At 43.8% G+C, this 25,421-nt stretch overlaps 2 protein-coding genes and 1 pseudogene across 6 annotated transcripts; 1 reads left to right on the forward strand and 2 right to left on the reverse strand.

The window, feature by feature from the left end:
* Window positions 1-65: 65 nt before the first annotated feature.
* Window positions 66-7,359, forward strand: Mat2a (methionine adenosyltransferase 2A). Its single transcript, XM_020163359.2, has 9 exons — window positions 66-290; window positions 2,405-2,482; window positions 2,568-2,690; window positions 3,585-3,697; window positions 3,779-3,922; window positions 4,096-4,314; window positions 4,642-4,824; window positions 4,967-5,100; window positions 5,741-7,359. Exons 1-9 carry the CDS (start codon window positions 200-202, stop codon window positions 5,841-5,843), a joined length of 1,188 nt encoding a protein of 395 aa, XP_020018948.1. The 5' UTR covers window positions 66-199; the 3' UTR covers window positions 5,844-7,359.
* Ggcx (gamma-glutamyl carboxylase) lies at window positions 5,869-21,856 on the reverse strand. Of its 5 annotated transcripts, XM_020163355.2 has the most exons (15): window positions 21,699-21,856; window positions 21,214-21,384; window positions 19,703-19,861; window positions 19,007-19,172; window positions 16,200-16,278; window positions 15,635-15,741; window positions 14,534-14,697; window positions 13,947-14,212; window positions 13,647-13,778; window positions 13,128-13,279; window positions 12,518-12,687; window positions 12,215-12,345; window positions 11,343-11,490; window positions 10,964-11,159; window positions 5,869-10,538 (listed from the first exon to the last, which is right to left on the reverse strand). In XM_020163355.2, exons 1-15 carry the CDS (start codon window positions 21,739-21,741, stop codon window positions 10,349-10,351), a joined length of 2,274 nt encoding a protein of 757 aa, XP_020018944.1. In that variant the 5' UTR covers window positions 21,742-21,856; the 3' UTR covers window positions 5,869-10,348. The 5 variants fall into 5 exon arrangements, 4 of the variants coding, with proteins under 4 accessions (XP_020018944.1, XP_073906215.1, XP_073906216.1 ...); XM_074050114.1 differs by lacking the exons at window positions 21,214-21,384; window positions 21,699-21,856 and having other exon boundaries at window positions 19,007-19,245; window positions 19,703-19,841; XM_074050115.1 differs by lacking the exons at window positions 5,869-10,538; window positions 10,964-11,159; window positions 11,343-11,490; window positions 12,215-12,345; window positions 13,128-13,279 and having other exon boundaries at window positions 12,544-12,687.
* On the reverse strand, window positions 21,807-24,231 carry LOC109686186 (large ribosomal subunit protein eL8 pseudogene; annotated as a pseudogene).
* Window positions 24,232-25,421: the final 1,190 nt, after the last annotated feature.

Raw genomic sequence — 25,421 nt, forward strand, 5'->3', positions numbered from 1 at the left:
TGGCGCGCGGCGCCGAGGGGCGTGGCCCGGGCCGGGCGCTGCTCTATAAATACTGGGCCGCGCCGGCCGCCGCTTCGTTCGCTCGGCGCCGCCTCTCTGCTCAGGCTAGGACGGTGTCTTCGGCTTGCGCATTTTTTGCAGTTCGCTGCTTTGCCGCTGCTCTTTCTCCTCAACGCCGCTTTCTCCCACCAACACCAACATGAACGGACAGCTCAACGGCTTCCACGATGCCTTTATCGAGGAGGGCACGTTCCTCTTCACCTCAGAGTCTGTGGGGGAAGGCCATCCAGGTGAGGTGACCGGGTCCAGAGCGTGGTGAGGGGCAGGCTGGAGGGCATCCGCCGGGGTGGTGTGGGTCGAGCCCGCGCTGGCCGGGCGGTGGGAAGAGCGGCGGCCGCGCGCCTTCCTCGTGGCGCCGCCGGTGCCGAGCGTGTGGCCGCCGTTCCCCTCCCCCTCTCCCTTTTCCCCTCCCGTCGGGCCGCGCGCCGCAGCATGCGGAAGATTCCAGAAAAGGAGAAGGGCGGGGGCCGCGGCAGCTTGTGTGGTGCCCGGGGAGGGGACGGTTTCCTCTCGCTTGTCCAGTCGTCTGAAGGACTCGAGCGGGAGGCCCGCCCCGCGTGCTCGTGACCGACACTCGGGAGCGCGCGCCCCGCATTGCAGCGGCAACCACGTGTTCGCCGCATGTGGCTTCGGGGCGAGGGGGAGCAGGCGGCGTCGACTGACCGAGCCCGGGCTTGGGGCGGGGGGTGCTGGAGCCTGGGGACGGCTTCGGTCCCCACGGTCCCCAAGGCTGTCGTCCCTGCGACACGCTGAAGAGCGCGGACCTGTCCTTGGGCGAGCACGGCCTGGCCCCCAAGGTGACAGCCTCTGACTAAATATAGCGCGTGCCGGGGAAGGCAGCCCTTATTTGGTGTATGCGAAAAGGATGGGAAGCCTGAATTAAGTGCAGGCGCCCACTGCGTTAGGCTCCCCGCTGTAAGGTGCAGGTTTTAGTTCATGTTGCCTTCGTAGGGCTTTGTCCACGGAACCGCCATTATGGAGATGGGTTCACACGTAGACTGAAGCTCCTTCCAAGAATTTTCGGTCTCAGCCTGAACTCATCACCCAGAAAACATTGTTTTGCTAGTTAAGCTGCTTCTGCTGACTTAAGGGTCTGTTGCTCTTGTTAAAGTGGGCTCTGCCTATGATTACATCTCCCAAGCTACCTAGCGGTTGGGGAGAGCAAACCCAAGATGCTGGTGGATGCCGAAAGTCAGGTGTTCTGAGGGGGAGGGCTGCCTCCCTCCCCACAGATGTTTGATCTACCCTTCATGAATTTGATAATTTGAAATGACAGACTTTTATAGCTTCTAACGTGGCTACAGTACACATCTTGTTGGATTCTCTTTGGGATGATAGTAGAAAACCCAGGATAGTTAATTTGCGGGGGTCTGTGGAGGTTGTTTATTGTAACTCCTCCTTTCCCAGTAATCGGTGGCAGAAACAATGGGGCGAAATGGATAGTTTAAGAACATACTTGAGCATCTTCCAGTGTGTTAAAACTTTCTGGACGACAACCAGCAACAAAACCAAATGGCTGCTATTCATTTTGTTCGTAATAAAGTTTTTATTTTCCTTTTATAGTTTTTAAGTATTTAGTTGAATTGGCTTGTTGCCGTGATAGATGTTACTCGAGGTTAGAGAGACTGATGTACATATTATGGTCGTAATTCTTCCAGAACCCCAGGTGTACAGGTTTGGGAGGTCTAGTTGAGGAACTGGTATTGTTTGACATAGGAGAAATGATGTTAGTAACAAGACAGTTTACCATTGTGGTTGGTTAGATTTTTCAATCCAAATTTCAGATTGGAGAAAAAGTGAACTATAAGGCTAAATGTTTACTGGTCTAGGTTTTTGTGTTTATAAATACCACTATTTCTACTTTAATCTGATTAATCTGAGGTTATATGGCTTTTATTTAACAATGGAAATTGTTTTGCTGGGAACCTAGTTTTTCAAAATATCTGGACTAGTTTTAGAAGTGGGAAGGTGTAAATGCATATATAGCATGATGTTTTAAATGTTGAGTGTTCTGTTGGTTTAACTGAATTGGTGCAACATACACCACTATATCCAACCTTTATTATTCAGACAGTTTCTGGTAAAGCAGTGCTTTAGTTGGGCAGCAGTTAAGGTTCCCTTCTTGGAACTATATTTGTTTGGGCCATTTCCCCTCCCCTGCCCCCACTCCCTCCCTCTCCTACACACCAGTTAAGGTCTTCATACTTAAAAATTGTGTACTTGAAAATTGTTCATAAGATTGTATGTTTTACCACAATAAAAAGTTAAAACTCCAGAGGTTTTCCAGTTAAGAGTTAAGGTAAGGCAGGGGAAATTAAGAGTTTGTTTGTTTTTGTTTTTTCAGATAAGATTTGTGATCAGATCAGTGATGCTGTCCTTGATGCCCACCTTCAACAGGATCCTGATGCCAAAGTGGCTTGTGGTAGGTTCAGAACATGCTTATCAACTGATGAAAAAGTAACCATTTTATAAAAATGGTATTTGAATATGAACCTCTCTTTTATTAGAAACTGTTGCTAAAACTGGAATGATCCTTCTTGCTGGGGAAATTACATCCAGAGCTGCCATTGACTATCAGAAAGTGGTTCGTGAAGCCATTAAGCACATTGGATATGATGATTCTTCCAAAGGTGTGTTTTAAATGGTTTCATTTTTCTAAGCTCATTTTTGCAGCTCAGTATACCTTGTGAAGGTTGAAAAAACTTATTAAAAAGTATGACATTTTAATACATGGGTAGTCTCTTATGTGGAGTACATCCTCAAGAACTTCCACTTTTTCACTTAAAGGAAGTACCTTACTGCCTCCCTTCTGACATCCAACTTTGCTCTTAATGTTTTCTGGATATTAAGCAAAATAAGGGTTATTTGAATACAAACACTGCTATTCTGTGACAGCCTGTAGACAGGTACTAGGTGACTAAGAGGTGGGTAGTATATACAGCATGAATACAGAAATATTTCTGGAATTTTCCATCATTTTGAGGTAATGTGAAACCATAGATGGGGGTAACTTTTTGTGGTACTGGGGATTGAACCCAAAACCCAGGACCTCATGCTGGCATGGCATGAGCCATGTTCCCTCAACCCTTTCTGTCTTTGTATTTTAGTGATATGGGGGTTTGGACTCAGGGCCTCAAGGTTATTATTAAGCGGGTGCTCTACTAGTTGAGCCACTCCACTAGCCTTTATTTTTGCATGTTGGTATTTTTGAGATGCGGTCTCAGTTTCGCCCAGGCTGGCCTCAACCAATAATACTCCTGATCTTTGAATAGCTAGAATTATAGACTTTAGCCTCCAGTGTCTTTGGTTTTTTTGGGGGGGGGGTTGTCTCATGATTTAATTTGTCTAGGCTGTCGTCAAACTTTTGGTCCTACCTCTTGAGTAGCTGGGATTTTAGGCATGCAGCACTATACCCAGCTTGTAATTTGATTTCTTTAGCAGTGTTTAGAATTATGAATAACTCTTAAAAAAAGTATTGCTGTGATTTTTTTTCCCTAAAAAGACATTGTGTTCTTTGTTTATAGGATTTGACTACAAGACTTGTAATGTGTTGGTTGCTTTGGAACAACAGTCACCAGACATTGCTCAAGGTGTTCATCTTGACCGAAATGAGGAAGACATTGGTGCTGGAGACCAGGTATAAGGGTAGAGGCTATTTGCAGCTCTTACAACATTAAATAATGAAACTTGCATTGATTTCATTGGCATTCTTTTTCAGGGCCTAATGTTTGGTTATGCCACTGATGAAACTGAGGAGTGTATGCCTTTAACCATTGTCTTAGCACACAAGCTAAATGCCAAACTGGCTGAACTACGCCGCAATGGCACCTTGCCCTGGTTACGCCCAGATTCTAAAACTCAAGTAAGTGAGGATCTTAAAGGTATATTATGTCACAAGTCACATTGACACAGGAAATCCATAAAGTTGACTAAGAATACATTGTCCTTTTTGTTGTATTGTAACTTATGATAGAGAACCTAAGTGCATAGCTGTTGTTGGTAGACATGTGTTCTGATGACTGTGTTGTCTTCAAGGTGACTGTGCAGTATATGCAAGATCGAGGTGCTGTGCTTCCCATCAGAGTCCACACAATTGTTATATCTGTACAGCATGATGAAGAGGTTTGTCTTGATGAGATGAGGGATGCCCTAAAGGAGAAAGTGATCAAAGCTGTTGTACCTGCAAAATATCTTGATGAGGATACAATCTATCACCTACAGCCAAGTGGCAGATTTGTTATTGGTGGGCCCCAGGTAATGTCATTTCATTACGGGTTGTTGTTTTGATTATTGGTTACTTGGAAATTTTTTGGCTACTACTAGCTTTTTCCTAGGCTTTCTGCTATCTACATGTGAATCTTTGTTTTTGTTTTGGCTGCACTGGAGTTTGAACTGTGGGCCTCATGCTTGCTAGGCAGGCACTGTTACCACTGCTTGAGCCATTCTGCTGGCCCTTTTTTGTGATTGGATTTTTCAAGATAGGGTCTCTCCAACTGTTTGCCCAGGGCTGGCAATGTAATTATCTAGAGCCACTTCCTGGAAAGTACTAAGGCTGAAGTGACTTAAATACTGTAATTTCAGGGTGATGCTGGTTTGACTGGCCGGAAAATCATTGTGGACACTTACGGCGGTTGGGGAGCTCATGGAGGAGGTGCCTTTTCAGGAAAGGATTATACCAAGGTGGACCGTTCAGCTGCTTATGCTGCTCGTTGGGTGGCAAAATCCCTTGTTAAAGGAGGTCTGTGCAGAAGGGTTCTTGTTCAGGTATATACTCTTATGTAACTGGAATGATTAAAGGGCATGTAAATGGGAGGGTATTTAGTAATACATTTGCCTGTTTATATCAAGGGATTATATAAGTTTGTCTTTCAAATTACTAATTCTCATGGTATTTGGGTCCTTTTAGGTCTCTTATGCTATTGGAGTTTCTCATCCATTATCTATCTCCATTTTCCATTATGGTACCTCTCAGAAGAGTGAGAGAGAGCTATTAGAGATTGTGAAGAAGAATTTTGATCTTCGCCCGGGGGTCATTGTCAGGTAAAGATGGTAAAGCCTATTGCTAGTGAGAAATAGAGGGTGTGGGTCTGAATATGTATATGTACACTGCTTTGAGGAGGTGAAGGTAGACTCCTCAAGTGGGAAAACATTTTAATTCCTAGAACGTACCAGTGTTTTAAATTGCCTTCAGGGGAGGGTTAGTTGAGAAATATATAAAGTTACGGTGTTCCATGGCTTAGACTAAGCACCCTAGAAAGTCTTCTGTGTTTGACACTGGGCTTTGTGCTCATTTTACTTAAGGGTGTTCACATTAAGAAATTTAATATGGTGGGATCTTCAAGATTGTTACAAAGAAAATAATCATAGTGGGCAATGGGACCTTGGTAAGTATTCTGTGATCTTAGATCTAAGTTTTTCTGACAACTGGAATTCTTCAGGGTAATGACAAGTTTTCATATTTGTTGAGCCAGGGCCGGAAAAACAAGAACTATAGTTACTAATAAGGACTGTGCAAGGAGTTTGGACGCCAGGGAAGTAACATACTTTTTGCCATGAACTTTTTTCCTAGCATACCTCAGAACTGAACTCATTTGCCAGAGCTCTTGAAAATGAGTTGCTGATTGTTTTGCTTTATTTTAATTGAATACTACATATTAAGTTACGGACTTATATATTCCAGGGATCTGGATCTGAAGAAGCCAATTTATCAGAGGACTGCAGCCTATGGCCACTTTGGTAGGGACAGCTTCCCATGGGAAGTGCCCAAAAAGCTTAAATATTGAAAGTGTTAGCCTTTTTTCCCCAGACTTGTTGGCGTAGGCTACAGAGAAGCCTTCAAGCTCTGAGGGAAAGGGCCCTTCTTCCTAAATTTTCCTGTCCTCTTTCAGCTCCTGATCAGTTGCAGTCACTCTAGTCAATGACATGAATTTTAGCTTTTGTGGGGGACTGTAAGTTGGGCTTGCTATTCTGTCCCTAGGTGTTTTGTTCACCATTAATGAATTTAGTGAGCATAGGTGATCCGTGTAACTGCCTAGAACAAACAACACTGTAGTAAATAATGCTTTGAAATTGAACCTTTGTGCCCTATCACCCAGCCCTCCAAAAGTCCTTATTGCATTTACTTTCCCACCAAATGCTGAAAATGTCCTTGTAATGTGCACGTAAAGTACTTGTAGTTCCACTATAGCCTCTGTCTGGCAATGCCACAGCCCTGTCAGCATGAATTTGTAATGTCTTGAGCTCTTATATGAATGTGAAGCCCTCCCCTTATAGTTCCTGTAACTTGATCCATTTCTAATTATGTAGCTCTTTTGTCAGGGGAGTGTTCCCTATCCAATCAGTCTTGCATGTAACGCAAGTTCCAGTTGGAGCTCTAGCCTGACATTTAAAAAGAAAAAAAAGGCAGTTACCATTAAACCATCTCCCTGGTGCTTATGCTCTTAATTGCCACCTCTTTAACAGCACCAAAACAAAATATCTCCATTTTCAGCTGTCTTGGAGGACGTACGTAATAAGGTTTTTATTTAGTAAACCAATCCTATGCATGGTTTCCGCACTAGCCAAACCTCACCAACTCCTATTCCAGAAAAAAACAGGCACTTGGCACCCTTGTGATGTCATACAGAGAAGTCACAGGGCAGTACCTGAGGGTCTGTAGGTTGCACACTTTGGTACCAGATAACTTTTTTTTTTTTTCTTTATAAGAAAGACTGAGTACTCCACACTGCACAGTAACTCCTCCCAGGGTTTTAACTTTGTTTTATTTTCAAAACCAGGTCCAATGAGCTTTCTGAACAGCTGGTGTAGCTACAGAGAAACCAGCTTCCTTCAGAGAGCAGTGCTTTTGGCGGGGAGGAGGAAATCCCTTCATACTTGAACATTTTCTAATTGCTTATTTATTGTATTCTGAGGTATGGCGTAAGTACAGAGAAGCCATCACCTCAGATGGCAGCTTTTAAAAGATTTTCTTTCCTCAACACCATGATTCCTTTAACATGTTTCCAGCATTCCCAGGTAGGCCAAGGTGTCCTACAGAAAAACCTTGGGTTAGACCTACAGGGGGTCTGGCTGGTGTTTAATCAGAAGGGAGGGCAGAGCTGGTGCAGCTGGCCATGGAGAAAGCTGACTTGGCTGGTGTGGTACAGAGAAGCCAGCTTGTTTACATGCTTACTCCATGACTGCTTGCCCTAAGCAGAAAGTGCCTTTCAGGATCTATTTTTGGAGGTTTATTACGTATGTCTTGGTTCTCAATTCCAACAGTTTAATGAAGATCTAAATAAATGCTAGGTTCTACCCTAAGTGTGTCCATTGTTTTTTTCAAATGCTATGGTTAGGAATACGACCTCAGCATGTTGGAGCACTGTAATCTTTCATTTACATATATCCTTACTACAGCAGCCACCAATTGCCAGTAAGTTTTATTACTTGTGGATAATGGTAATGTTGACTCTTGGCAGTTAAGCCCATTACTTAATTGTACTTCTACAAACTATGGACTGTAATCACCAACCTCTTGGCAAATGAAACTGCAGGTAGGGAGAGTATACACTATGCTTGTGTGCCTGTATTTTTTTGTGTGCCTGTGTGGTGCTGAAGATTGAACCTAGGGAGCAAGCCACTCTACCACTGAGCTGATACCTCAAGCCCAATATTTAAATATGTTGAATGCTCTAAAAGTATCTTAAAAAGCAACAGATTTCAAAAAACATTTATTAAAAGAATTACACTGGAAATACTGAGACCTTACAGAAGCTTAATACCGTAAATTTGTGGCAGTTTGTATAAAGTCAATTGACCACAATGGTCTTGACCTGGGAGCTAAAGTTCAGACTGAAGATAGTCTTCAGCACACTTCCCCCAGTATACATTTCTATTCACCTACAAAAGACCCAGGGAATGCTAATTTTATGCTTAGAGGCTTAGAAATCAGCTGGGAAGGCAAGGTTAAGTACTACTTGGGAGCATCAAGGAATGTAACTTGGGCCAGAAACCTGAGGGTTTTTTGCATGTATTTTAAGTGCTCCAGAATAAATTTAATCTAGTGGTGTCTTGTGTTTGTGATCCCAGGATGGTGAGCCAGGAGATTGCTCAGTTCAAAGCCTGCCTGGGCTATATAGTGAAAACCCAGTGTCAAGTATCAAGAAGTCTAGATGTCAGCCCATTGTTAAATAACCAAGGGAAGGGAATGAAGATGGACAGGCACCTCTAAATTGGCAGAATAACATTACAAGCTGAATTTTTTTTAGAGTTAACTGCTTTATTTAGTATTTGCCACATAAGATCCTCAGCCCTCAAGCTTGCATACTAAGACTGCCCAGCCTGACAAAGTGAACATTAACTGCACCATGGAGAACTGGAACACTGCAAGGGCAACTACAGATGGGAGCATGAAGTGGGTATAGAGAAAAGAGATTAGGTAGGTTGAAGAGAAATTTATACTTGGACCTCAAAGGAGGATGACACCCCAGTGGCACACAAAGCTTCAAATGCTGGATTAGTGGTCAAAGGACATTGATAGCTCATTCCTAGGACAGCTGTAATTGGAGCCTGATTCCTGCAGGATTACAACCCCACTCCACTGAACAGCTTTTCTTAACTGGTGTTTATATATCTATCCACCCTGCCTCAACCTCACACCAACACTTCTTGAGAAAAATGGGAGGGAGGGAGAGGTGGTAACAGGAAAGAGGATCTTTGCTTAAGACTAAAGTGGGTTCTCCCCCCACCCCATGCGGCCCTAGATTCAAATCCAGAACCATGAAAATGCCCTCCCAAATGAAAAACCTACTTTCCTAGCCAATCAAGAGGGATTTAGGGGAATTAGGAGGAAATAGCTGAATTTGCAAAGGGCATAGTGCTAGTGTATATTACATAGTGTTAATGTAAGAAAAGGTTTTCAAAAAGATTGGAACCCAGTGTTTACCATTCTTAAGTGATCAGGGCACCTTGGGCCATAACTATTAATAGCCCATACAATGCCTTGCATGAATTATGCTAGGAAGAGGTAAGTAGGAGACAATTGCTGAGGCTTGATTAAAGGAGAGTCAACACTAATGACATCACAGACATGGCTTGCCATATCTGGAGTTGCTACTGAGATGATTATTAGAAATACTAAGGAATTGTCTAAATTTACCTGTATAATAGTATTTTGGGAATTCATAATTGCTAGTGAAAACAACTCTGACTACATAGTAAGAATAAAGAAGGAACCAGGATTGTAGGAGATAAAAGTATCTTTGTAACTGACCACTGTCCTAATTTTGGGGAGGGGGGGTGGTACAGGCACTCTACCACTTAAGCCATGCCCCATCCCTTTTCTGCTTTATTTTCTCAGCATGGCAGCCTCAGACTGAAATCCTTCTACCTACTGTCACGTAGCTGGGATGACAGGCACATGCCACCACCATGCCCAGCTTATTGAAATGGGGTCTTGCTAAATTTTTGCTTTGGTTGTCCCAAGCTTTGTCTACTGAGTAGCTGGAATTACAGTGTGAGCAATTGCACTTAGCTGGAGACAAGTTGTTTTCTGTTTTGGTTGGCACTACAGTTTGAACTCAGGGCCTCACACTTGCTAGGCGGGCACTCTACCATTTGAGCCACTCTGCCATCCTTTCTTTGTGATGGGTTTTTTCGAGAGAGGGTCTCATGACTGCCCAGGGCTGGCTTCAAACTGATCCTGATTACTGCCTCCTGAGTAACTAGGATTACAGGCATGAGCCACCAGTACCCAGCTAAAGACAAGTTTTAAATTACATTATTTTAGGCTCACTGTGATTCTGAAAATTAAAAGTGGCAGAGTGTAGGACTTTAAACAGACCTATAATTATAAACCCACCCTTTACTAGCTGGATGTCTTTGTGCAAATTATTCTACCTCAGTCTCAATTTCAACTGTATGACAGGGCTAATGGTTACTAAGGATTAAATGTGATATTGTAGCTACACTGCTTCACACAATGCCTCTCATATACCAAGCTCATAGGAACAGCTATTAATTTCATCATAGAAAATTTCTTTCCCTAAAGAGATGGTCAGCTTTAACTTTGTTCTTGCCCATTATTCTAAGAAGGCAATTTCACATTGCTTCTAACCTCATGTCCCCTCAGTCTTGGATTTAGAAATCCTTATTTCCTTGCCTCCTCCAAACTATCATCTCTAAAAAGAGCTTTGAAGGGAAAAATACAAAAAAAATAAAAAGTCAAAATTTTCTCAAGTAAATGTCCATTGCATAGGTATTAGGCCTATGGTTGACTGCTCCCACACCTGCACTGAACATCTGGGACCCCTCAGAACTCTGAGTGGATATGTTCAGAATTTGGTTCAGGATTAGGGTTTGAAGAATCCAAGTTTGAAGGACTTGATTCAACAACTGGCTCAAAGGGTCGCAAGTTTGCATAAATCACCTCTTGGGCCAGCTGCTCTAAGGAAGGGCGGCCTAATAGTAGATTTCGAAGTGATATACGAGTCATCAGGAAGCTGAAAAACAGGAAAAAAGCCACCCAGTCCAAACTCTTGTTACAACAAAATTCCAGCTAAAGCCCTTAGGAAGCACCAGATTGCAGATCCTCTCAGCCAGGCATATATGAGAATCACCCCTAATAACCCTCCCCATCTCAGTTGAAAGAGTAACCCACTCCTTGTACAGTGTGGTAGGAGATTTCAAGGTAGGGTGGGAATAACCCAGAGGAAGTTAGAGATAAGCTGAGGAAGCAAGACAGGAGGTCATCAGATACAGTCACTTAACTCTTAAAATCAGGGAGACAAGAATGGAGAGGGGAAAGGTATCTAGAGCCATGCTGTCCTTTCCTGAGAGAGTCTCTAGTGTTACCCTCAGCACAGAAAAGTTACCAAGTTCGAAAACATCTGATGCAATAAGACGAACTGCTGTGGGTGAAACTCACCTGCGGCGAAAAACATAGAGCTTTCGCAGCAAGAAGCGCAAGAATCGCTCGTGGAAAGGGGTATTTCGCCGGCGTTCAATCTCCTGAATCCTTTGCTGGCGTCTAAGAAAGGTCTGAACCAGAGGTGTTGGCTCAGGACCCCCTTTTACTTCTCCTTCCAACAGAGGCTGCAGCTCTGGAGGTAGAGGCCCTGTTTCTGTTTGAAAGATACCAAAAAAAAAAAAAAAGGAATCACTAAGATGGATCATTCTCTTCTTTAGAACTCCCCTCTATCAACTAGAGGCTTCAAAGTCCATTCTTTAATGGCTAGAACCTCATTCATAAACCTGACTTATTGACCAGGGGCTATGTCAGTCCAAATCTTCATATATGTACTCACCGCTTCCATTTTCCACCTTTTCCTTTAATTCTTGCAAATACGCCAGGTCTTGCTCCAGTGCAAGCTCTGTAGTGTTGACATAGATGTACATGTAGCAGGAAGGACTTGGTGACACTGTATACACCTTATGGTACTCACCAGCAGGCAACTGACAAGGGAGAAGAGATGGGTATGTTTTGCTCTCTTCACGTTTGACTAGTCAGCCTATGGCTTTCCTACTCTACTCCTCCTGTTACCTTTTTCCTCATTGTGTTTTGGAGTCTGAAGTAATTGACCTTTGGAATCCTGGATAAAGCTATTCACAGGCCCTTAATTATTTATTGTGGTGTTGGGGTTTGAACTCAGGGCTTACACCTGCAGCCACTCCACCCCCCCAACCCTTTCTGTGATGGGTTTTTTCAAGATAGGGTCTCGTGAACTATTTGCCTAGGCTGGCTTCGAACCACTGTCCTGATCACTGCCTCCTGAGTAGCTAGGATAACAGATGTGAGCCATCAGTGCCCAGCTTTTATTTTTATTTTATTTTTGGTGCTGGGGATTGAACCCAAGTCCTCATGCATATATACGTTCAACCACTGAGTTACACTGCCAGCTGAAGCCCTTGCTTTGCTTTTTTTTTCTGGTACAGGGGTTTGAACTCGGGGCCTCACACTTGCTAAGCAGGTGCTCTACCACTTCAGCCACTCTGCCAGTCCCACTCACTAGATAGCACAGGGAGGCTGGCTTTGAACTCATGATCCTCCTGCCTCCGCCTCCTGAGTTTTGGGATTATATACATGCATCATAACACCCAGCTGAAGCCATTGCTTTTTGAGCTTTCACTTCGTTTCTTCTATGGTGAAGCCAAAACTCCCTGACACACAGCAAAATACCTGCATTTTTTCTCCCTCTCGAAGAGTCTGGTTCTTCTGTTCTGCCACCAATTCCACAGTCACCTCCCCTTGCAGTAGCTGGATACTAGTGTTGCCTAGATCTTCACTCACAAAATTCTCCAAGTGCAGCCCTGCCAGGAACAACAGAGATCACCACCTCACCCCACAGTTAAGTGAACTCCCAGCCAGAACAGAGAAATCATACCTTCACCACCATCACTCCCAGATAGCCCCTCCCAACTCTATCATATGCAATGTCCCTTGTCTAGGAAACCAAGGAAAGAGCAAGGTCTCTCCTCATACCAGGGAAATCTGCAATGAAGACCACCTCAGTGTAGTTATCTAGGCTGTTCTTAATTTCCTGTAACTTGGTCCTCCAGGGAGATAGGTCCATCAAAAGTGGCTGCACCCAAGGTGTACGCTGGAAGGGGGACCAGACAGCCTGCACAATGTCCACACGAGGGTCAAAAAGCCTTAGGAAAGAAAAACATGTTCCAAGGAGGCCACAGCCAACCATCTACCCACCCACCAGAACTGATTGTCTCTTTCTTTTTGTACCCACAGAGAGGGAACAGGGTTTCCAGATAGAAGAAATGAACTGATGTCAGCATGTTATTGCCAGGTCATAGCAGAGAGAAGGGGAGAGAGATTCTGGAGCACTGGAAAAAATGACGGGTTAGTGACCACCTGAGAAGGCATTATTAACAGTATCTAAAAGAACAAGTCAATTCACTTTCCTCCTGGATGATAGTGCCCCCTGGTGGAAGCAAACAGCTATGTCCACAACCAGATCAACTCCAACATGCACTGGAGGAATAGTCTTTTAGCAAGACAACACCAGGCAGCATGGGCTGTTTATCTTGGTAAAAAGAGTTGTACTTCATTTTTTCCCGTCTCTGCTCCCCTTGCCCACCTCTGTTGGAAGCGGTCATTGATGGAGACCCAAATATCAAAGTAGATCTGGGGCTCAGTGACATTGTACTTGGGAAGTAGGAGGCTCAGGCAAGTGGCATACTGCTTCAGCATGTCTGCGTGATCCTTCCATCGCCGGCTCTGTGTGAATACCTGCCCCAAACCCCTACATTAGTCCCACTTCATCATGATTAACCTCCCAGTCAGGGCATGCACTGCCAATGGCACAAAAGCAATCCCTGCCTGCTGCTTATTTTGGACAGAAAAATAGTGGAATTGCCTTTCCTAAAGCTAATCTCAGTTCAAAGTGACAGCCCACATAAAAAAAAGTCTCAAACTGGGGATGTAGCTCGGTGATAGAACACACGCTTAGCATGCATCAAGCCCTGTGTTCAATTTCCAGCATTAAAAAAAAAAAAAAAAGATCCATTCTGACTTGAGAAAGGGCAGACCCATTTTTTTTTTTTTAACTTTATGTGCTCTGAAGAGAACAATCAACTGTCAGAATGAGACATCTCACCCCAGGGTTAAGGTAGCCCAGTTCACCAGTAAGACCATCTCGGTAAGTGATCTTCACATGCTGGTGGGAGCGGGAATGCACCATCATGTCCCAGGAATAGCCATACAGCCCATTTGTCCAGTTGTTGTAGCCCTGGGAAAGAAAGCAGGGCAGAGGGGGAAATCAGCTCAGTGCTTCTCAAACCAACCATATCCTCTACTAGGAAAGAGCTGCAAAACCAGCCCCATTCCTTCCCAAATATTGTCACTTCTGCCACTTTTCAAGCCCAGCCTTTACTGCACATGCATAGGTTCTACAAACCTGGGTGAGGAAATGGGAATAAGGCAGAAACAGCTGCTCTAGGAGGTAGAGCAGGGTGAAGGCAGTTCCTAGCTGGTGGCGCAGTCCTGGCTTCTGGCCACCTTTGGCCCGGCTCCTCTTATATATGCAAGAAGCACTGGGCTGAGGGGCAGCCTTGAGGGGCAGCAGCTCTTGTAAACTTTTTGGGCAGTGGGATACCAGCTTCCGAGGCCACTCAGGGGAGCTGAAGAGAGGACTGCTAGCCAGCATGACATAGGGGAACATACCTAGGAAAGTAGAGGGAAAATATTTCAGAAATTTAGTTGGACCTCCTCAATCATCTTTCCTTAGAAAGCATCCCCCGAGTATTCCACTAAAAGATGTTCATAACTATAGGACACTTATGCTCCCCAGAGAGTCCTCACATGCAACATACTGAGGTACGAAGTTCCAACCCTCTAGTCTCCATTTATTCCCGCTGCACAGTGACTGCACTAGGTTCAGTTTAGCTCCTGCACCTACCATCTCCCACTTGCAGACAATGCCTCTTGCCAGTCTTTCCCTACAACCCTGTGGTTCCCGTTTCTTTCTAGGCTATACGTACTGACCAATACTGAAGAGCTGGGAATTCATGCAGTGGAAGTAGGACACGAAGAAGAGGCCAATGGGTCTTGAGGCATCAAAGAACAGCAGGAAACCAGCTGAGAGGTCAAGAAGCAGCCCACACCAATGCACCACCAGCAGGCTTGTCAGTTCCTCGGACAGCACTAGTCTGCAGACATAGGGACAATGGTCCACCACTAGCCCACTGGGGAACCCAGCAATCACAGCACAATGTGCATCTATTACCTTGTCCTTGCCAAAGGATCCACTCTACTGGCAAGACAGAACACCCAAGTACCTAATCCACAACAAAGACGTTCTACAGTGAGTGAACATTTTTGAGTGTCCAATTTTTTTCAACAAACCCTATGCAACGAACAAGGGCAGATTTCGTAGGATAATTTTTTTGGGGTGGTACTGGTGTTTGAACACAGGACCTTGAGCTTACTAGGCAGGTGCTCTACTACTCGAGTCACATGTCCAGCCCTAGGATAAAATTTGATTGCAATGTACTGAGGAGGGGGAGGTTCCTTGTGGAAGTCATGAATAAGTAGAAACTTTAAAAGGTGAATACCTGGTTAACATAGTAAGTCAAACTTCAAGGAGTGGGAAATTAAAGGGGAAAGAAAAAGAATCAAATCATACAAGAGGAAGGAAGAAATAGGAAGAGAAAAATCAAAATCATAGGTAAACCTTTGTTTTGTTTTTAATAGCTGGTAATAATGGTTTTGTCAGAGCAGGAACTGTGGCTGCCCATCTTCAGTACAACGGCTGAGAAGCTCTTATGAGAGGCTGGGGTGGCAGGGCAAGAACATAAGAATCCCCCAAGGCAACTACTGGGAGTATGAGCCACCTAGTGCTGGCTCTTTCCTTTCCTTTTTTATTTTTTTTGCCTTTTTGTTCACCTATGTCATAAGTCTCCCACTGGCAGGTAAGCCTCAATCTTTTGAGAGTATCATTGACTCTGTCTTTAGCTAAACAGGGAGAACAGAAAGAGAAAGGCATGAGGCAAACTCAGGCAATAGCCATTATTGCAGACCCAAAGGAGATGAGTCACACACTCTGTACCTCTGCCCCATCAAGGCCTCAACCCTGCCTTCACTCACTTGAAGGGACTGAACAGCCAGTGCCGGGACAAGTGTTCCATGGAATAACCTTCAACCCAGTCTGCATCTAGCTTTTTCACACCCGCAATGAAATACACAATGAAGATCTGCAAACACAAATGCAACAGGAATTTTCAAACAAAAAAGAACCTTGTTTTCTACAAATAGTTAAAAATAAAATCAGCTCTGGTCTCATCAGGGCCCAAGGCAGAGCAGATCCACTCCTTTGTTCATTCGTCTCAAATATTCACTTATCCAGAGGCATTTACTGACATTCTACCTATGCTAGGCACAATATTAGGAATCAAGGACTAAGTCACAAAAGTGATTCTTTCTCTCAGAGGAGGAGTCTAACTCAGCACAAACAAAGCACTATGGAGTCATAAAAAGGTCAGAGAACTCAGAGATTAGGGGATTGAAAGATGGAAAGGCTAGTCTAGCTTTCCAATAAAGGGAATAGAGAGATAATCCAGGGAAGCATAGGAGGGCAATCATCTGACAGTGGGATGGCCACACTGAACACAATGGCTGTCAAGGAATACCTCTATGTCTTGAAATCCCGTACCTGGCCACGAAGCACCACATAGTTCCAAAGGGGCACATGGGCATTCCTCTTGCGGGCATTCAGCAGGCCATCCACAGACCTACACCAAGGAGGGTAAGCATTGAGGAAGGCTTCTTAGTCCAGCCACATCTCCACCTTTCCTTTTAATTGTGATGATCGTATCTACCCCAGAATATCTCTCATGTCCTCCCTGATCCTCTCTCTGTCTATTCTGAGACCCTTTAGAAATAGCAAATTGTTAGCAGTGATTACTTTAAGTCATAAAAGAAATATTACAGATGTTCCATGATTTATGATGAGGTATGTCTGAATAAACCCATCAAAGTTGAAAATATCCTTAAGATGAACATGTCTTTACTACACATAACCTACTGAATATCATAGCTTGGCCTGGCCTACGTTAAATGTGCTCAGAACACTTACATTAGCCTTCAGTTGGGCAAGAGCATCTAACACAAAGTCTACTTTATAATAAAGGGTTGAATAGCTCATGTAATTTATTGAATACTATGCCAATGGTGAATAACAGAACTGCTGTATGGGTATGCTCTTGTACCATCACAGAGTCAAAAATTAATTAAGTTGAACCTTAAGTCAGGAACTCTCTGTAGTAAACTATAACAACAAAAAGTTCAGTGTTTACTATTAGCTCACAATTGAGTTTGTCCTAATGAATCAAATTACAAAAAAAAGCTACAAGGCTGGAAAATGACTGAAAAAGGGAATAAATTTGAAGGAGTGTTCAAAAAGCTAAAGATGTATGTAAACACACACACACACAAAGCATATTATCATTTTTGTTGTTGTTATTTATTTTTTAAGACTATGTTGCCCAGGCTGGTCTCAAACTCTCAATCCTCCTGCTTCCACTTCCTAAGTGCTAAGATTACAGCACTGCACCTGGCTGTATACTGTATTTTCTTAAAAAAAAAAATTAGAGTGGTATAGTGGTTGCCTAACATATGCAAGGTCTTGGGTGGAAAAAAAAAAAGTTCAAAGCACTTGAGAACAGAATAACATATGGCATAAATTAACGTTTATGGACCTGGGTGCCAGGAACCAATGTAAGAAGGTACCTGCTGGTAACCTTTATCCTGGGGAGAACTGATAAACCCAGCCCACTGATACCAGCTATGTCATAAGGAGCAGCACATTTTCAAGAAGTTGGAAAAGGGCAGTTAACATTTAAAGTTCAGAACACTGGGCTCTGCAGTCAAGGCACCTAGACTCTCAACTAGTTTCTTACCTGCTATATGACCTTAGGCAGAAAGCTTACTTCTCTAAGAGTTTTTTTCTTCATCCATGAAATAAGAATAGAATCATGGACACTTCATGGCGTTTTAATGAAAAATTTAAATGTGTGTGCCATGTGTAAAGCCATCAGCAAACAATACGGAATTTTTTTCAAAATGAATAAAAGTTAAAAATGGAACTTCTTGGAGATATTCTGTCAAAACTGCCTCCAAGCCTGGTGTGGTGGAATACTCCAGTAATCCCAATATTTGGAAGGCTGAGGCAGGAGGAGGATGAATTCAAGGTCAGGCTATGTTACATAGGAGATCCTATCTCAAAAAAAAAGAAAGAAAAAAAGAAAGTTGGTGACTAGTGGCTCAGACCTGTAATCCTAGCTACCTGGGAGGCTGAGACCAGGAGAATAGGGATAGCAGTTTTAGGCCAGCCTGGGCAAAGTTTGAGAGACCCCATCTCAACAGAAAAAAGCTGGAAGTAGTGGCACATGCCTGATGGCAGGAAGCTTAAAATAGGAGGCTCGTGGTCCAGTCTGGCTTGGGCAAAAAAGACAGACCCCATCTCCGAAATAGGAGAGAAGAAAGAGCTGGAGGCATGGCTCCAATGGTACAGTGCTTGCCTCACAAGCAGGAAGCCCTGAGTTTAAAAACTCAGTACCACCAAAACAAATAAAAAACCCAAAAACAACAAAACTACTTCTTAATTCTCTATGGTCAAAGCTGGATATTCTGAATGAATTTAAACTTTTACAAAAGGTGTATGTGTGTGCAAGGGGGTTGGGGGTTAGCGGTTGGGGATGTAGCTCAATGACAGAGTATATGCTTAGCATGCCAGAGGCCCTGGGCTTAATCCCCAGCACCAAAACCCCCAAAATTTTACAAAAGGGGAGCTTGTATATGTGCATCAATGTATGAAACTTGATAACTGCCAATGAATTCAATGTTTGAGATTCTGTTCCTGTGCCCATCTTACTAACATTTCATATTTGCTTTTCACTTCATAATGGGAAGAATCCTTAGGTCATCTGCCCTGCCACCCTGACTCCAAATCCTTTCCCCACCTCCCCTAAGAGATGATCACCTAAGCCAGAGTTGGAAGAGAGCTACTTCCTCCCAGAACAGCACTGCTGAGCAGCCCTGTCTCATCCTGACATCATCTCCATCTTATAGCAACTTCTACGCTTAGCTCTAACTCTGCCCTTCTGGGTTCACACATAGAAAAATCTGCTCTGTCTTTGACATGAATATGTTAAAACAGGTATGTCTGGCTTTAGTCTCCTCTTCTTTAAGAGGGTTCCAGGAAGTGGAGAGATCAAGGCACCCAAATATGGAAAGAGTGAAGGAGTAAGACAGAACCATTTTGTCATTGCAGTTATCCCAACTGGCTGGCCCTTCCCACTCCCAAATTCATCCTAATCAAAGTATGACCTTGTAACCATACTTTGCAAGACATTGTTAAAATATGCCTAATGGGGCAATTTCTGGACTTCACTGGGTTCCTATATCTGGTTAGCATTCTAACCCAGCCAACCCTTCCCCTGCATTATCCCAGACTCATACCAGTAGTGGTTTGCATCCATGAATGTCAGCTGAAAGGCCAACAAACCATACAGATAGGAGTGGTTGTTCCATGATGTCTTGTCCAGGAGAAACACATACCAGTATGGCAGCAGGAATAACACACAGCTTATCCGGTAGCACAGGCCCAGCATCATGCCCAGTGCCCCTGGGATTTGTGGGAAGAGGATTAAGAGGTCAAGGAGTCACCAGAGGCCCAGCTTCCCCAAGACAGGCTGTAACTGTGAGTAAGAAAAGTCATCAGGCATTTTATAACCAGGTAAAACTAAACGAAAATTAAATGTTATTTTAATATTTTAAAAAGAAGAGTTACTGCCAGGCACTGGTGGCTCATGCCTGTAATCCTTGCTACTCAGGAGGCAGAGATTAGGAGGATCATGGTTCAAAACCAGCCGGGGCAAAGAGTTCACAAGACCCTATCTTGAAAAAACCCATCACCAAAAAAAGGGCTGATGGAGTGGCTCAAGGTCTAAGTCCTGAGTTCAAATTCCAATAACGCAAAAAAAAAAAGTTATGAGTTATGAGGTCACAGCTCATATGACACACAGATGAGCTGCATGAACTGAATGACAGAAGTGAAATAGGTACCCATGACTCAAGTCATTCATCTGCATGCTTCTTACTTCTGTGTTTTGGATAGGCCAGTCAATGCTCCCAGATTTCCCATAGTTCCCTCACCCAGAAACATGATGGTGTAGACAAGATACATCCAGTCAAGTGGCAGTGGGCGCAGGGAATTCAGCAAGGGGAAGCGGCATACATCCAGCCCATCCAGGTATTTTCGGTCCAGGGAGCTGAGCCCTCGCTCCTGTGGAATGTCTAGCACCATCAAGAATGCTGTGATGACAGTGGGAGAGGAAACCGTTAGGCCTCAGCTGAGGAAATTGTAGAACACAATAGATCGCAGTCAAGCATGCCCAGCTCCAAGGTGTGATGTCTTTTCTAATCTTGGCTCTATTTATTCAGTAATAATTATTGAGTCTATCTGTGCTAGGCAGTATACCAGCCATGTGATCTGACAGCCCCTGCAGCTCAGTGAGCCAATTCCCATTGGTGAAAAGTGGGCTCATAATAACTCACAGGGTTATAGAGAGGATTAAATGAGAAAAATGTGCAAAATACAGTAAAAACCATTAGGATTCTAATAGTTATATTCATAGATACATCCCACTGGGCTGTAGAAAGTACTCTAAGGCATCTTTCTTTACCATTTCTGCTTCCTGGCACACCCAGGATAGTAGTAATATATGGCCAACACACTGGAATAAACACAAGGTGCTATTCAGATCAGGAAGTCAGCTTGGGTTAAAACAGGGTTTCCCAATCTCAGGACTAGTCATATTAACTAGTCTGGTTAATGATTTGATTTTTGGCAGAACTGGGGTTTGAACTTGGGGTCTCACACTTACTAGGTAGGTGCTCCACCACTTAAGCCATTCTGCCAGCCCTTTTTGTGTTGGATATTTTTTGAGATAAGGTCTCATTAACTATTGCTCCAGCTGGCTTCAAACTGTGATCTTCCTGATCCCTGCCTCCCATGTACTTAGGATTATAGGCGTGAGCCACCAGCGTCAGGCCTGGTTAATGATTTGTTGGGATGGTTACCCTGTGCATTACAGGACAACTAGGAGCATCCCTGGAGCCTGAAGAGATACCAGCAGTCACCTATTCCTCCTCCCTGCAAGCTATGACAACTAAAATTGTCTCTAGAAATTACCCCATGTCCCCAGGGAGCAAAACTGCCCCACCCCCCCACCCCCAGCTGAGAACTATCAGGTGAAGAGGATTAATATCTTGATATATCTGTAACTCTATCCAAGGATACATTCTGTGGCTTTTGAGTTAAGAAACTTTGGATCAGGGAGTCACAGCCCAAATGTCTGATTCCTGTTACCCCTGCTGTTTCTCTGAAATCCTTAGCATAGCTACTGAGCAACTTCATGTCATAAGCAAAATGGATCCCTGTTCTTCTGCTTTTGTATTTTATATAGCCTCAGATCAAAGCATTTCTGGCCACCAAAGGCTAATTGGCGGTGACAACGCCAGGTATGATCCTATACTTCATACCATTATATCAATACCTTCAGCTCTAAGGACAAGGGAGTTAAGTCTACTAAGTAACCAAGAAATAGACAATTGTCATTTTCCCACTCCCAACCAAAGTATCCTCATGGAGAAAGTGAACTCACCAAAGAGAAAACGAAAGACAGCCAGGTTTGCCGGATCCGTTGGTCGATTAAGCAGGGCCACCAGCCTTTGCCAGCTAGATAAATCTGCCCATTCAAACCCCAAAAGTTTCCTCATTCGGCTGCCCTGCCTGGGTCCTGAGGTCTGTCCAGGCTTGTCTTTCTGTACTTTATCTACAACCAGTAAGAGAACATGTGTGAGCAGGAGTGGGAGTGGACTCCTTCCCAAATCACAGAAATCACACCCCAACAGCCCAGGTCCTCCACCCACCTGGGTTCTCCCTCCGATCTCTAACTACCGCAAACTTCCCAGTGTAGGTCCTCCTCGAGGATCCTCTATTATCCACAACTCAGACTGCAATCTTTCTCAACATGCCTCTGCCTCACCGAGATCCCCTTCACCAGTCCCACTGGGCGTCCTCCTGCTCTGCCCCTCTGAGACCACCAGTACCCTTCTCTCTTCGCAGCACAGCCAGCCCCAAGCCTACCTGAACCGGGCAGGGCCCGGGAGGATCTAGCACTTGCAGCCATAACTGCAGACGCAGGTGGGACACCTGAGCTAGGTCTGCGGAGCCGAACCACGCTAGCGCACTGCCTTAGGCTCCGCCCCCACGACACATCAGCACGAGCACGGCCAGCCGGAAAGCGCCGGCACTGTCGTGAAGGGCCCGGACTCGCTTCGCAGCACTCCTTCCTGCTCAGTGTCAGCGGGAGGAGCAGCCTTAGGGCCTGACGGCGCAGGCGCGAAGAGGCCAGAGCGGGCCTCACCTGGGATCGTTACCGGGCGGCGATCAGCGGCGGGTAGACTTGTTTTTCTCTCGGCGGATTGCCGGTCTCGTCTTCACGCCCCGCTAAGAAAACCCAAAATTTCGTATCTGCCTTGGGTCCTTCCCCGACCCCATTAGGCCTCTCCAGGTTAGAGTGTCCCTCCAGTGCTCCCTGGCGTCCAGGTCAGGCGGAAAGGGACTAACCCAAGGAGATGGACCGGCGATGAAAGACGAGTGTGAGAATCCCTTCATTCTCTCTGTACCTGCCAAGGAGCCCTAGGTTTGAAGAAGCGGGGGAATAGAAGAGCCTAGCTGAGAGAGGATGAGAAGGAGCGCAGCGAGTGGAGCAGTCCATCAGGGACGGTCTCCAAGGCAGCTGTAATGCCCGGTTCTCTCCACCAGGGTCAGCTAGCAGGATAAGAATGCATTCCACCGCAGTGCTTCTCAGGACCCTGTACACTATTGGAAATAATAGAGGACCCTAAAGGGCTTTGTTTATATGGATGATGTATTTCCATATTTATATTGTGGTAAATTTTCCTTTTGTTTATGTAATTAATTCATTTATTTACTGCAGTGCGGGGGAGCAAACGTAGAGCCTGGAGCGTGTGAGAACATTGTACCACCGCGCTGCACCCCCAGCTTTAGAACTTTTGGTTGTTTTAATGATGAGCTTTGAAAATATGTTTATTTATTTTTGCGGTACTGGGCTTGAACTCAGGGACTACACCTCGAGCCATTCCACTAGTCCTTTTTTGTGATGGGTTTTTTCAGAATAGGGTTTGGAGAACTATTTGCCCAGGCTGGCTTTGAACCTCCTCCTGAGTAGCTAAGATTACAGGTGTGAGCCTCACAGATAGTTTAGTTGGAAAAGGGAAAATTATTTTAGTAGGCTTTTTTAGATAATGGTGAGTCTTCTTCGCTAACCATACCTAAATTACCTAAATGTACTTTTTTGTTGTTTGTTTTTTGTTTTTGGGGATTGAACTCAGGGCCAGGAGCTAAACCCCAGGCCACAAGTGGTAGTTTTTCTATTTTTTTTTTTTTTTTTTTTTAGTGGTAGTTTTTAAATGGATAGTTGAAATGTTGAATTGGAAACCATATCTATGAACTTTAGGCACTGTTACCTTAAAATCTGTTTTACTGGGGGGAGAAATGAGCCAAACAATGTATGCACATGTGAATAAATGAATAATTTTTAAAAATATCTGTTTTACTCTTTGGGCCTTTCTCACATGCATGAGTTTGTAAAATTATACGTATGGTCATTTGGAAAACAGTGATTCACTGAATTATACAGATCATCCAAATATTGACACCTTTAATTAATTGATATAAAATTAATATATAGGAAAGAGGCAAGAAAATCAGAAAAAGGGAGGATTAGAGAGGGTAATGGGGTGCATTTGATCAAAGTACATTTTATACATGTACAAAAATGTCACAATAAAACCCACTGTTTTGTATAATTATGCTAATAAGGAAAAATTAAAAGCTAAAAAATTAATATAACTACTGATTTTATTAGCAAAATCTCTTTTTTTTTGAGAGGGATAGTTTTTATTGTCATAATATGCAGAGAACTCAACATAGCACATTTTGCCCATTTAATGGTGAGCTCTTTAGCCTTTGCCTTTTCCAGCTTAGCAACAGATTTTGGACCCAGGACACTGCCTGCCCAGTGATGGCAGACCTCGACATATCTGTTGTCAGAATTAGCTTCCACTAGCTTAGCCAGAGTTGCTTTGTCTTCTGAGGTATCGTGTAATTAACCACCAGCTGAGCCTTCTTGTTCTCCACCAAGGTAGTGACAGTACTGACCCCTGTTCAAAGGACCAGCGGTCTCTTAATGGGAACATCTTCTTTGCCAGCAGCTTTCTTCTCAGCATGGGCCAGCACCCTCTGACTCTTCTCTGGCCTGTATTTGTGGCAAGCATAAGCAGCTGTGTAGCTACAGCTGGATATAGCAGAGTGGTTTGACAAAGTAGGTGAGGTCCTTTTTTGGGCTTTGTGTCCTGTCCAATGTCAGTATTTTTAGGCCTTTTCTCAAAAAGAAGATTTGCTACTTTATTGGCTTCCTGCTTCTTCATGACAGCAGGAACTGAGCCCACCTTCTTCCCTTTTGGCATCTTGCAGACTGGAAAGACTTATCAACAAAAGTCTCTTACATATTGAGAAACTGTCAAGCTTACAGTGGCAGAAGTTTTCCAAAATTCTATTTTCACTTGAAAGCTCAAATTTTATCAATGGCAACAAATACTATACAATCTTTTTTTTTTTTTTTGTGGTACTGGGGTTTAAACTCGGGTCTCACAGTTGCTAGGCAGGCACTCTTAACATTTACGCCACACCACCAGCCAACAAATACCATTATTGTTTTCCCTGAAGGCACAAGCTTACTCTGTTTATTTTTGAGAAAATATCTGCCAAATGTGCCAATTTGAATAATGATAGTAGGGTTTTTTTTTTATGGGTTTTTGTATCTTCTTGGTGGTGGTGTTTTTTTGTTTTTGTCTTTGTTTTGACAGGGCCCAGGTTGGCCTTAAACATGATCCTCCTGCCTCTGCCTGTTTCTGCCCTAGTGCTGTCAGGGTGTACCACCATGCCTCACTGTTGTTGGTTTGGGTTTTGGTCTCTTTGGTGCTGGGATCCAGAGTCTTCCACATGCTAAGTATGAACTCTACCACTGAAATACACCTCACCCCTGAAAAAACATAGTTTGTTTTCAGATGTCCTCTCAAGTAAAATGGGGTTTCGTTAAGGAAAAAATGAGGGTTGAAGATGAAGCTTAGTGGTAGAACGCTTGCTTAGCAAATGTGCAAGATCTGGACATGAGCCTTATCACCTCCCAGAGGCGAAAAAGAAAAACAAAAGCAAAAGCGAAAAATAAAAGCAAAAGCTAAAAACAACCATGACAGGAAGGGGGAAGAAAAAAGGCAAGAAGGGAAAAAGACAAAATCAAAAAAAACTCAACATCTTTTATCACTAGGAAATTAAAGATTAGCTGATGGAGTGGCTCAAGTGGTAAGCGCCTGCTTAGCAAGCGCTAGACTTTGAGTTCAAACCCCAGTACTACCATAAATAAATAGGAAAGGAAATTACAAATTAAAACAACAATGAAATACTACTGCATACCTATTAGAGTGTCTGATTTACAAAGCACTGAGAACACCCGGTGGTAAGGATATGGAGCAGTGAGAATGCTCATTCATTGCTGATGGGAATGCAAAATTGTACAGCCACTTTGGAAGAGAGTTTGGCAGTTTCTTAAAAAGCTTACTTTTTTTTTTTTTAAGACAGGATCTCACAACATAGCCCAGACTGGTCTCAAACTCAGTTTTCCTGCCTCAGCCTCCAGAGTACTGGGGTTACAGGCGTGTGCTGCCATGTCAAGCTAAAAGAGCATACTCTTAACCAAATGATCCAACAGTTCATCACCTTGGT

The sequence above is a fragment of the Castor canadensis genome, chromosome 12 (assembly GCF_047511655.1).
Source record: "Castor canadensis chromosome 12, mCasCan1.hap1v2, whole genome shotgun sequence".
Taxonomy (NCBI): Eukaryota; Metazoa; Chordata; class Mammalia; order Rodentia; family Castoridae; genus Castor; species Castor canadensis.

What these genes read in the sequence shown, in the direction of transcription:
- Mat2a (XM_020163359.2), top strand. Translation starts at nt 200, where the DNA reads ATGAACGGACAGCTCAACGGCTTCCACGATGCCTTTATCGAGGAGGGC. An exon ending in TGATGCCAAAGTGGCTTGTG is followed by an intron (nt 2,483 to 2,567) that starts GTAGGTTCAGAA and finishes CTCTTTTATTAG; the next exon opens with AAACTGTTGCTAAAACTGGA. An exon ending in TTGTTATTGGTGGGCCCCAG is followed by an intron (nt 4,315 to 4,641) that starts GTAATGTCATTT and finishes CTGTAATTTCAG; the next exon opens with GGTGATGCTGGTTTGACTGG.
- Ggcx (XM_020163355.2), bottom strand. Translation starts at nt 21,741, where the DNA reads ATGGCTGCAAGTGCTAGATCCTCCCGGGCCCTGCCCGGTTCAG. An exon ending in TGGCTGTTCAGTCCCTTCAA is followed by an intron (nt 14,698 to 15,634) that starts GTGAGTGAAGGC and finishes CTATGTCTGCAG; the next exon opens with ACTAGTGCTGTCCGAGGAAC. An exon ending in AATGACCGCTTCCAACAGAG is followed by an intron (nt 12,688 to 13,127) that starts GTGGGCAAGGGG and finishes TTCTTTCCTAAG; the next exon opens with GCTTTTTGACCCTCGTGTGG.